This window comes from Agelaius phoeniceus, chromosome 5 (genome assembly GCF_051311805.1).
Source record: "Agelaius phoeniceus isolate bAgePho1 chromosome 5, bAgePho1.hap1, whole genome shotgun sequence".
Taxonomy (NCBI): domain Eukaryota; kingdom Metazoa; phylum Chordata; class Aves; order Passeriformes; family Icteridae; genus Agelaius; species Agelaius phoeniceus.
This window is the reverse complement of record NC_135269.1, coordinates 34,328,544-34,341,687: the sequence shown is the minus strand read 5'-3', so window position 1 is coordinate 34,341,687 and position 13,144 is coordinate 34,328,544. Positions and strand designations below refer to the sequence as shown.

The following is a 13,144-nucleotide window of genomic DNA, read 5'->3' as shown; positions in this document are numbered from 1 at the left end:
GATTTGCTCAGCATCAAACAGGGACTGTGTCAGACTGTATAGGCAGTGTTCAGTCACAAGAACATCTATTACCACACTTGTTCAAAGAGAAGGGAAGCTTCGTTAGACCTCCACATTCTTAATTGCTCAGGAAAGTTTATTATTAGTGAGCTGGATTTTTTCCTGAGGTATTCATTACAAACTTATCATTACTTTCTTCCATCTGTTTTGACTGCTATCATCAGCCTTTACTCCTCCCTGAAATAAGAAAGAAGCTCATTTGAGACAGTAATGCGCTATTGTCCTATGACGTTAATTGACAAGAAAGTGATTCAGATTCTAGAAAATTTAATTGCTGTTCCTTGGCATTTCTTAGACAATTACTTTGTCTTTAGAGTATTCATTTAATGGGAAATCTGCTTACCTGCTTTGTAAATTGTCACATTCTCTGGCCAGATGAGAATTCTAGCTCAGAGTCTCCTTGCAGTATCCGTTGCCACAGATATAAAGAGGTATTTCATCATTCCTATTCAGTCATATCAAATGAGCTTCTCCACTTGTCTGCAGCTTTAGTTGTCTCATAATTCACTCAGCTTTGGACCATGTAGTTCACTGGGATGTGAGGTCTCTTTACTAAACCCTCTTATGCATCATTTAATATCTAGTAGGTACAGTTGTTAAGAAAGTCTATCAAGTGATTAAAATTTCCATTCTAGGGAAATCCTTGGGTTTGGGTGTTACTTGGATAGACTTTTCTATTCAAGGTCAAGTGAATTATGTCTGATTCAGTTTGAAAGCATTCTTACTTTTAGTTCATTTACTTGATCTGTGATGCTTTCTTCTTTGTTACATGGTGAAGAATCTTTGAAATGTCCTTGTGCTACATGCACTAAAACGGATCCTTACTTTAGAGACTGCATCCAGGAATGCAGTCCTGAAAGAGGTTTCCACCATGGTACATTTTATTTCTGAAAAGTTCTGTTAAATAAATGGTAAAAGTCAATGTCGCTTAAAAAAAATAATGTTAAAAAAGGCAGTTACTGATGAAAAAAGAGGTGGTAGGCAATGCCAGCTTCCATACATAAGGGAGCATTTGATTTACATCAGTAAACTGCATTATAAACTAACTTGTGTTCTTTTGAAATGATGTAAGTGAAATAAATTTCTGTTAAGAACTGATGTTTGTGGCATCACTGGCCTCTGCACAAAATTATATATATGAGTTTTCCAAAGGTTCTAGTGTGCATTAAATTTCTTGTGTCTATTGGAGCCAAATCTTGAAATTTCTTTACTTTTGACACAAAATTCCACCTATGTCTAAAACACAGCTCATGCCTAACAGTAAAACAGATGTTTAGTTTTCAGTAGTGTAGGTCAAAAGCCCTGTTCAACCACCTATTTACAGAGATCTGAAGACATAGCTTTTGATAATATCCAGTGCTGCTGAGCATTGCTGCCTTTTGTGTTGGAAAAACAAGTAACATCCAAATTCCATGAGCTTTGTCTACGTAAGCATATTCTGTTCAGCTCTTTGAATCCATTCTCCTCTTCAGAAGGTAGTTCCATAATACCAAGCCATTAGCTCTTCCTATACTTGAATCACACTTCATCCTACAATTGACATAATTGTTGTGAGCTGGATTGTTCTAATTTCCAAACAATTGACAAGTGATGGTTTTACATGAAATGTGGCAACAGCTTAGCAGTTTGGATTAATGTACAAGTAATTTGCCATTTGTGTCCAGTAGTCTACTCTGCTTCCTTGACTTTTGGTCAGTTGAGAATGTTCTGCAATTTTATATCAAGAGCATTTAAAGATTCTAGGTTGTGTTCATCTGATGCCCAATAATAATGGACTTTAAAAAGAAATATGAGACTGCTGCATAAAAACTGTGCAGAAATAATGAATATAAAGTAGATAAGAAACTTCCATTATCTGTCTCGTAATGCAGGAACAAGAGGAAGTGAAATTAAAGTAGCAAATTCAAAACTATTAGAAGGAAATATTTTCTCATAGATTTGACATTTCACATATGCTGCTAGGAGGATATATAATTAAGACCCAGAACTTGTTACAATCAAAGTACGTTATGCAGTTCTCCCTGCTGCCTCCTACTCTGTGCTGCTGTTGATCATACGTGGCCTGTCCTGGTGGAGTCCTGAACTGTGCTCATGAACAGCCTTGTGGAGCTGCAGTTGTGTTCTGTGTCTTTCTCTGTGACTGTCACTCAAACATCTAATGCTTAGATTCTCATATCCAAGGTAAAATCTGTTTAGGGAAGGAAATGAACAAGCACATCCATGGAGAAAAATCAGAAGATGTGAAAACATTTTTTTAAACTTTGCATGTTTAAATAAATAATTAAACAAAGAAACACATATATATATATATATATTTATATATATGTGTGTGTGTGTATATATATATATGTATGTATGTGGTGTCCACATGCATTAAAAATTAGTAAGAATTCTTTATTTCCAGGCAATGTTTAGAGGTGCAAATGAACCTTCATTGCTGTATTTTTAGGAAAAAAAGCTTATGTAGTATCATGCAGACAGAGTTTTTCTTTGCCAGAATGCCCCCCCCCCCCCCCCCCCGCCAACTGGTGTGTGCATTCCAGAATTTAAAAAAAAAAAATTGTTCCAAAGTATTTTAATTTGTAAAAGTGAAGCTCACATTATTAACCATATGAAAATTTAAGTTTTTGGTAAATAGTTTGGAGATGTTGTTTCTTCTGTGCTTGGAGTGACACCAAAATGTACGTGCTTTGTTGAACAATATTTATTGCTTCAGGATCATGAGGAACATTGATCTGTCCCCTGTATGTCAGGTGAAATTTGAAGGCCATTCTGTTGAACTCCTGTATAGGGCCTAAAAGCTTGATTGTGCTGTATTTCATGTTAGGAATGTAGGTTTTCAGAACAGCTGAGGACATTTATTTAACAGAGAGGCTGTAGGACCTTTCTTCTCAATTAACTGCATTGCAGGGATGGATGGTTGCAGTAGCAGTTGGACTGACATGCTTTGAAGTTTTAAGTGGGCTTTTAAAAAAATTTCTCAGTGGGGCATTTCATAGCCATTGGCATCCCTTGTTTTGCTATACTGCTTGAGAGGAGAAAATAATTCCATGGTACTTATGCTTAGATTTGTGGCACTTTGCTTTGATACTCTTTTTGATGGTTTTGTGCTTTAAGTTTGCCAAAGAGCTAATTTTTCTCCTTCTCATAATATAAAGTTGATCTTTAGCCTGCAGATTATTGAATCTGATTATTAAAGCTGGCAATTCAAAAGAGAGGAATTTTGCTTTTGGCTCAAGGGATAACAGAATATCTTAAATTTTCCCTAAGTCTTATATGTTCTTGCTGTTTGTCTAATTTGCTTTCTGGATTTCATTTCCATGGAAAGATGAGACTCGTAGTGTTTCTAAATTATATCTCTCTGAAGTGAAATTTGTGTCATACCAACCAGATCTAAGAATTCTCTCTTTCTGTGGCTACAAATCTACTGGCTTTACAAAATCAGTGCAGTTTCTGTCCACTTTTGAAGGACAAGAGTGAAATCCTGTGTTCAGCAGCTGTCTTCATTCAAAATGCACTCAGGAAGGACTTTAAGTGAAACAAAATGCCAATGGCATGCATATGGCTGTGGGAGATTGTACTGCAATGCTAATGAATATATCTACCTAGTTTTTGTGTACAGAGCATTTAATTATTTTTACTTCAACTGACAGTTGCTTGCCTCTGGTCTCCCAAGGTATGTGCATTCAGCAAATAAAGTTTCTTTTACATGATGAAGTATTAAGTAGCTTAAATTAATGCTGCAGATATTCTAGTTGTTACTTAGTAGGAAAGAGAAAACAAAAAGTCCTCCTTTTTATTTTCCCTTTTCTGGGACAGTGACCAGAGACATTTATTGTATTCATTATCTTGTTTCCCTTTCCACATCCAGATCAAGATACAGACTTTTTTTTATTTAAAGGTTCAGAATGATGTTTGTAGCTGGCGAGCACTGTGATGTGGACACGCTAGAATGGTCAAAAAGAGTCTTCAAGGTACCTGTCTTGGACCACTGGTGGCAAACTGGTGAGTGGTTTAAAATACCTTTGTAAAATACAGTGAGGAGAGTATTTTCAGGCTTGTTTCTTGAGTCTGAAGGTAAAATAGTTTTTTCTTGCCATGAACATGTAAATAAATGTAAAAAAAAAATTCAAGCAGGAAGAATGCTTTTTGAAAGTGGTCTGAAAAGTGACTTCAGGGTACTTTTAGAAAAACGTGACATTTGTAAAAGCTATATAAAGAAGGTATTTTCTGCTACCCATGTTTAAAAAAATAAGTTTGTATTAGTATTTTTCCAGGTGTGTTTTATGTTGTTTGCATGTGTGATCGTTATGTGACAGACTGTTTGCTATTTAAGGCTTAAACCTCGTTTTTTTGCATATATAATTTGTTTAATTAAAAACAAACAATCTGCTGCATAGAGTAGACTCCTTGGTCTTTAATACTGTTCTGTATGGATGTCATCCAACTTCTAGTGATTATTTTAGAGTGTTTCCTATTTGTTTCACTGCAATGAAGGAATCAGAGTACCAGTCTGTGTGTAACTTTGCAAAAATCCTAGTTGAATCCTGGATTAAGACTTGATCAAATGTATTTCCTTATAACTGTGGATTCATATATCTTTAAATTTCACTATTAGAAAATCAAGTTTGCATTTTGCTTCTTACACACATTGCTGATTAAATAGTGGCAATGTATTACAAAAGCTCCTTCCTGCCTGCCTGCCTCCCTCCCTTCTTTGCTCCCTTCCAAGAGTACCTCTTGTGTTTTCTGTGGATCATTGATTTAAGATGTGTGGTCTCTTTCTCTATAAAGAAAAACCTTCTGAGGTTCTCCCATGATAGATCAAATAGAAGCTATAGAAGATTAGAGAGAAAGTGAGAAACTGGTATTTCATCTATATGTTATGCAATTAGATAGTTGAGGAGGCTTAAAATGCATTGTTTTTATTAAAAAAACCCAAAACACAATCTTAGGTAAATTCTGAAAAATTAGAGAGAGACAGTAGTGTAATTTTTAATTTAACCTGGGTTTAATCTGCTGATTAGCTGATCAATTAGAGAGAGACAGTAGTGTAATTTTTAATTTAACCTGGGTTTAATCTGCTGATTAGCTGATCAATACAAGGCAAAAGACCTCTGTTTCATTCAGTTCACTATGATCCTAATGTCTGTAGGCAGGCTTAAATGATGCAGAATGAGAAATTAACTGAAAAGGGCTAAAAGATCAAATAATGTCTTTGATAAATCACTGAACTGTCAATAATCAATGTTACTGTATGTAATTTTGTGTGGTTTGGTATGTATTTTTGTCTGTCTTTGCAGATATAAAGATATATTACATATACAAAATTGCCATAGCTTTTGCATATGTTTAGTGCAGAAGTTTCATGTTACAGTGTTCTTTCAGATGTATCTCAAGTATATAAACATCAATGAGAGATTTTAGGCATATGGATATAATGGAACTTACACTGTATAGGGGTAAGACTGTGTTTTAGACCTTTTTCAAAGACCAAGTCTCAGCTCAGACTACAGTGTGTTTCTTGATTTGTATATTCAGGGCATACTCTTAAATTAAATTGTACCATGACTTAGTGAACTAAGGTCATTTTAAATATATTGTGAGAGCACTTAATAATTTGATTAGAGTGAAGACCCAAGTGATCTGTGTGGAAATGTGAGCTGTTGAATGAAAGCGAGGCCTTCAGTCTGAAGGAAAAAATGTACTAATTCAGTTCCTATCAAAGAACTGAACTTCAAGGGATAAGGAAGCAAGAATCACAGAGTCATTAGGTTAATGAGGACCTCCTGAGCTCATTTAATTTCATACTCCTTCTCAAGCAAGATCAGAGAGAGTGTTGCTCAGGATCCTGTTTAGTTTTGAGTATCTCCATGGATGGGGATTCTCTGGCCACTCTGGCTAGCCTGTGCTAGTGTGTGACTGCCCTCACAGTAAAGGCATATTTTTTGGGCTCAGATGGAATATCCTAGTTTTAGTTTGTGCCTGTGGCCTCTTGTTGTGTTAGTGGGCATCACTGAGAAGTCTGGCTAACATTTCTTCAATGTGTGTAAATACTGGATGCCTCCCAAGAAGGCCTACAGGGGTGCTTTCTGTGAGAAGCTGCCAGAAGCTTCCTTCATGTCTGGCAGAGTCAATCCCTGACAGCTCCAAAGATGGATGTGCTGCCAGTCATGCCTGGGCCGATTAGAAATGGTGGTAACGTATTCAAAAGTGAGGGGAAAAAAAGTTATTGCGAAGCTGTAATTGCAGCCAGAGTGGTGTGAGAACATGTGAGAGAAACAACTCTGCAGACACCAAGGTCAGTGGAGAAGGAGAGGGAGGAGGTGCTTCAGATGCTGGAGCTGAGATTCCTCTGCAGCCCATGGTGCAAACCATGGTGAAGCAGCTGGCCCCTGCAAGCCGTGGAAGTCCACAGGGGGCAGAGATCCGCCTGCAGCCCATGAAGGAGACCCACACCATAGCAAGTGGATGCCTGAGAGGAAGTTTTGACCCTGTAGGAGGCCCATGCTGGATCAGGCTCCTGGCAGGGACCTGTAGATCCATGGAGAGAGGAGCCAATGCTGGAGCAGGTTTCCTGGCAGGACTTGCTACTTGTACCCTTTCCTTGTCTTTCTTGAGCTGTGGAGAATTGAACACAAGACTCCAGATGTGGCCTCACTAGGGCTGAGCTGTGGGAGAAGATCACATTGCTCAACCTTCTGGTCACATTCTTCCCTATGCACCCTAGGGTGCCACTGGCCCTCCTGGCCATGAAGGCACTGCAGGCTCACGGTCACCTTGCCATCCACGGGACTCCTGGGTCCTGCAGCACAGCAGCCATTGCTGCAGGTGAAAACAGTCTTCCCTTCTGCTCTTCACTCACCTCTGCTTTAGCAGAATACAAAATAAATGCCATTAATTGTGAAAAAACAAGCAGTTCTGTCACTTTCATTCTTATCTGTCACTTGTCAAAATGTTGAAAATAGATTTCTGTGCTTGAAAAGCCATTTAAACCAACAGTATTGGATTTCAGTATATCTGGTTAAAGGCTTATGTACTGAATGTGAAATATTTTATAGAATCGATAACTGGCTGTTTAATTCATTAGAAATAGGCAAGGTTAGTGACTGATGACAGAATAAGGACCCACAAATTCAGAAATAACAATTTTCTGAACTGTCTCCAAAATAAAAAGCGGCATGCTAAAAACACAATAAAAAACCCTAATCACTTCTGTCAGGAGGAAGTTGAAACTATTAGCTGTGTTATGTAGAACTAATAAGTTTTAAAAATGCATTTTTTATAACAAAATGAATTGTCTTTTTTTGCCATTTAATTGCAGCTGAAGTTGGAAATTGCTATTTTGTTATACTTCAGATTGAAAGTTTCTGTCTTACTTCTACATATGAAAATACTTTTGACCATTGCTAGTCTGACAAATTGGTACTTATTCCCAGAGCTGATACTTACCTGCATTCTTTCAAAACAAGAGCATTGCAAAACTCTGAGAAATTCTGACATCTTAATTTTGCTCGAAAACTGTAGACCTTCAGCAGTTATGTTGACTCTTTGAGCTGAGGCTAAAGCAGAAGATGGAGGAGGAGAAGTATCTGGGTAAATAGTGTTTCTTGCATAATGGAATAATTTCTATTCCTTTGTTAATGACTGAGAAAGGTAAGGAAAGGATGAGTTTTGTAGAGATGAGAAGTGACTGCCATCATTTGGAGATGGAAATGAGTGTGGGGGAAACAAAAGGCTGACAAAAGTATTATAAAATAGGAGTGTTAACCACTTCCTTCTTCAGGTTTAGTGAGATGTCTTTAAAGCACTTGGCCCCTTTGCCATATATATAACTAGAAATAAATTAGTATGGACAAGGAAAGGTGGATTTCTTTCATTTGTTCTTGAAATTTCGATTTATGGTGTGTATTTGAAATCACTGTGAATTGAAACAGTACTTTGAAACAGAAGTAATCTTTCGTTAAGGGACTTCAAAGCAGCTACACCTGGAAAAGCTGATTGCTTAAAACTGATTTGTGTCAGTACACCTTCATCAATAACACTCATTTTAAATGTTAATGTTTGTGTTACAAGTACAGTAAGCGCATCTTACAAACTGTGAAATAGAAGTCACAGCATCAGTGAGTGGCAAGGAAGATTTCAGTCAGTAAGGACTGGGGAGAACTTGCTGTTTTCTTTTGAGATATGGCAATGGATGAAAGAATGTTATTTTCTGATCTTCTGATCCTATGCTCAACTGTACCTGGAGAGAGGAGAATTTTGCTTGGGTTGGTGCAGGTGTTAAGTTTTTGCTTATTTATACAAATTGGCACTTAGCACTTCAATAGCAATTTTCATCTTCAAAGTTGTGCAAACACAAGCAATTAATACTTTTGACACCCCTGTGAAGTAAGTACACTTATTCCAGTCTTGCAGACACTAAATAGGGAAAGAAGACTATCCTGCTCCAAGATATCCTGTAAGCCTTAAATTGATTGTCAAAAAAAAAGATTTTTTTTTGAGAGAGATAATTTTTTGGTCTTATTTACCTATGTTTTGTGATTTTTTTTTTTTAATGGGAAGTGGAATGCACATTTTGGATCTTGTTTTCTCTCTCTCTGTAGTTGTATTTTAAGGCAATGATATAGTTGCTCTGTTTTAGTATTGCAGTTAGTTCAGTTACAAGGAGCCTTTCCAAATTTATTTGAAGTAGCCTAAACAGTGTTTGGGTTGTATCTACTGTGTGACTACCCTCATTCTGAGAGAGGGGCCTCAATAGACAAAGAAATGTGAGTATGGCTTACCTTGATTTTGGAGCTAGCTTTGAATTCTAGGAAAAAAAAGGGAAACAGCCAGGAGGTTGAGCTGTGCAAGCAAAAGGCTCTGAAAGTTTGTGTTAAACATCTTTAGCTGCTTTCATGTTAGCTAAAAAAATGAAATTCTGCCATACCACTTTTTACATTTTGAGAAAATGGTAAGTCAGATTTCCATTTATTCATAATGAGTATAGGATACAAAGAGGTTTTTTTTCTCTTGATGTTTTTAAATAAAAGCGTTTTGAGACTCTGCCTTTGAGGATGTATAGAAAAATTCAGATGAAATAGAACTGAAGCTGAAAATTCAGTGATAAAATATGGCTTGCATAAAATCTCAGTCCAGAGACGTTTCCATAGAACTTCAGTTGAGTACTATGGAAATGAAAGTTACAGAGTGTGCAAGTGTAGTAGGTTCAGATTGGAGTTATCTACTATTTCCTGAGTATCAGCTCACTAGCAGGCATAACTATGAAACAATTGTGTACATTTTGTGTTTTCATGTAAATAGGCTGCTTTATCCAGTAAGGAGTAGGTTTCTGCAGCAGGCATTAGGACAAAAATCAAATGGTGCTTGATACATTCTGACTGCTGACAAGGAAGATTATATTGCACATTGTATTATAGTGCACATTGTATTGGATATTCTGAGACAGTGTGATAAAATTTTCTGGTAGGAATTCTCCAAGTTCTGTAATATAATTAATAATGTACTCTATCACTTTTAAAATTATTCCTTTTCCTTTTCTGTGTCTTACCTCTAAAACATGCAAATGCTACGTTGGTAATATTTTTATTAGGACAGACTGCTGTTAGGTAATTATATGTAGTGGTTTAATAATGGTTATACAGAGCTTTTATGAGGACTGATACAAATGTGTCATTGAATTCAGTGTAAAAAAAATGAATCATGGATAAGTGTACTCAGATGAATATATTTCAGTGGACTACTTCTAAGGCAATCAAAGAGTTTATTAATGTGATCTCCAAGCAGCATGATGTGATCCCCAGACTTGTGTTTCCATTGTGTTGCCTTGGCAACATTGTGCACAATCTCCTTTGTATGAGTATCTGGAAAGATGGATTTTGCAACTAAATTGTTAGCTAACCTTTTCAGGTTTGCACTGAAGAACTGTTCTTTAAGTGAATTACCTTGTCAGGGAAGACCTCCAGCTCCCTTTTGTCAGCTGGATTCCACATTTTGTTCTTCAGTTACCTTCCACTTTGCCCCATTCAAAACTGCAGATCAGTCCAGTGATTTTGTTCAATATCGTGAAATACTCAGACCCAAAGCCAGTGGGAAAGATAAACTAAAGAAAGGATGGCTGTTTGATTTGAAACAAATAGTCAATTCTTGACTTTTTTTTTGGAGTCACAGAAATTCAGTTCCGGAGTTACAGGGACCAGGAATCTGGAATTGAAATGAAAGAGATGAAACAAATTTTATTCCAAAGTCCGGGCAACTGGTTTAGGTTATCAGGTGCCTCAGTGTAGACTCAACTACTTTCATGCTTTTTAAAGATGTGTGCATCCTGTCAAGATTCAGATCATATTTTTTTAGTGAAAGCTGATAACCTGCAAACAGTTCTACAGGAGTGGGAACTACTTGGCAGAAACTTCTGCTCCTCTACAGCCCTGATTTACTGAGTCCCCTGATCATTATTTACTGGCTAACTGAATTTATAACAGGCATTCATGACATTTTTCATGTCTCCCCCTGGAGACTTGAATTCTGTCCTTTAAGGGTATGAAAAATATAGGTTGTTTCAGCCATTGTTTGCTGTTTAGTAATTGCATGTGGACTGTGTATCCTTAGTAGCAGTATCTCATCATTCCTTCAAATGTCATCTTACAACACCCAGTTCAAACAGATTTTTGGTTGCCCTTATTGAAGGAGAGAGAGGAAAAGGTTTTTTTAGTGGCCATAAGCATTGCCAAGGCAGAGACTGACCTTTCAGTTCTGTGTGGTTTTCCCATTCTTGGACATCAAAGAAGATATGTCTGGATTATATGCATATTCTCTAGGGTGGCTTTGTTTTGAATGAATCATTACAACTTCATAGGTTTATTGTGGCATTCAGTGCTGTTCACTGTTTTTCATATTTCACAAAGTGTCTTCTCTCCAAAAATATTTTTCATTTAAGGGTTGTTTCAAATGTGCATTTCACATGGCTTTCAGTTGTTCAATGTGTTTTGGGAAGTGTACCCAGATGCTAGATCTGGAGTGTTGTGGCTTGAAAAAAGAAGTTTTTTTATTTTTATTTGTGGACTTTATTGCAATTTGAACATGGTTAAGTCAGTAAATGTACTACGTCCTTCTAGTTAAAAAAACAAAAAGCATGCATCTCTGTACTTCGCATTTCTGTGAAGGTTCTCTTTTCCTCATGGCTGTACTCTGGTTTTTCCCCACTGGTCAGCTCCTCCTCTGTGTTGATACAAGTTCATTATTAGCTATGCCACTTCTAGTCTGCCTCATTTGTGCTGACATTTTCTAACTTAGAATTGATAAAAAGTGTGTATTAAGCTTTTCTGTTCCCATTTGGCTTCAGTTTCTCAGTGCTTATTAATCTTAATCTTTTCTGATTGTCTTTCCACATGCAGTCAGGGACAAAATTAATATGGATGAAGTGTAAATGTTTTCATCCTTAAAATTTCAAAAGAACTGTAAAGCAGTCTTAAGTCATGAAGTTGAGCCATGGGCAATATTTAGTGTGCACTGAATATTTGGGTTGCATTTAGGCAAATGAAGAAGATGAGGGGACATGTTTAGGAATGGATATGTTAAAATAGAATAGTGCAGTCTCATCTCTCTGAAGGAGATGAGCTATGGCTATGACAGTGCCTCCAGTTTGTATGAGTGTGAAGATGTTACAGCTTGTTGATCTCTTTCTTGTCATATGGCAACTGCTTTTTTATGTTGCTCAAAGTGAGGGTAGGAAGAGAGTGTATTTAAGATATTAGATCCTGATAAAGATACTTGAATTCATAGTAGTAATTTTACCTGTCTTTTCCATCTTGTTGGTATTACTACGCATGCAATGTATTAAGATTCCCCAAAACAATTAAATAGCAAACAGTTAGCACTGAGATGTGGAATTACTTTTAAATTTTCCATTTATCTCTTAGTATTTCATCATATATCAGTTATGATGTCACAGTAGGATGAAAATAATTTGAAATTTATTTTGTCTGAAAATATAATTTGATGCATTGCCTAACTTAATTCATTTTTAAACATGTCATCTGACATCTTCCAAATACAACCAAATAGCTTTCCATTCTCTAGTCTTGGCTATCATTTTGCTACAGGCAATTTATAAGATGCACGTTATAATAGCATATATAATATTTAGAGGCAAAGGACCCTAGTGTACTTACAAAATGAATACATAAACTTCTGGTGCTTTACTTCTGGCTTGCCAATTAGTGATAACCAGTTATTTTCTGCTTTGGTTTTAATATTTGTCATGGCCCACAAACCCTTAACTAAACTAGTTGGACCTTCCTTGCAGAGAAAATCTTCAGAGACCTTGTGTATTTGTATAATACCAACCCCCACAGTTTGTAAGTATATTCTGGGATTGGATAATTGTGAAAGTGAGCCTTGGATGAATTTTAATGGATTTGGGCATTGATTTTATTTTCAAACAAGTGAATTGAAGACAGGAATAGAACTGTTATATTGGAAGTATTTGCCCTTCACAAGTGTGATATGTGTTCATGGTAATAGATGCTTGGTAAATTATGTTCATGGTAAATTATGACTCCACGTGCTTTAAAGCATTTAGAAAACATTTTAAAAAATACTGGTTTCTCTTCTGACCTTCAATTCTAAGAATAAGCATGGAAATGCAGGCACTTTCAGAAAATATATAACTTTATAAATAAAATGGATTTCTGTTTTGAGAAATGGAACTTCAGGTTTTCAAAACTTTTAGCTCACTTTGTCACTTTTTTTTTTCTCGTAAGTCCATGAATCTTAGTCACACTTAAAAAAATATTGCTTCATTTTCTATTTATATCTCTTTTCCATGCTTTTTGAGTGAAGTTTCTGCTTTACAGTTTCTTCTTTGCAGTTTCTGAGTAGAGAAGTTAGACAGTTAAGAAGAGCTTTTTTAAGGTTCTGTGTACAATTTTACCAAGTGAGAAAGGTAAAATTTAATTTTACTTGGGTGTGAAGAATAGGTGAAAAACACTGTTGTTTTTCCATGAGGCTTACAATTAAGTTGGAGAGGTTTTATGTTCTGTTTTATAGAGTGCTAGTGGGATGAAAAAACATTTTGAAGCCA

The 13,144-nt window shown here is 36.3% G+C and overlaps 1 protein-coding gene across 1 annotated transcript in view; it reads left to right on the top strand.

Moving 5' to 3' along the window:
• Positions 1-13,144, top strand: part of ACSS3 (acyl-CoA synthetase short chain family member 3) — a 65,250-nt gene that overhangs the window by 27,548 nt on the left and 24,558 nt on the right. Inside the window, exon 9 of the mRNA XM_054631395.2 lies at positions 3,962-4,065. Coding sequence (XP_054487370.2) covers positions 3,962-4,065 — 104 coding nt within the window. The remainder of the gene's footprint in view (positions 1-3,961; positions 4,066-13,144) is intronic.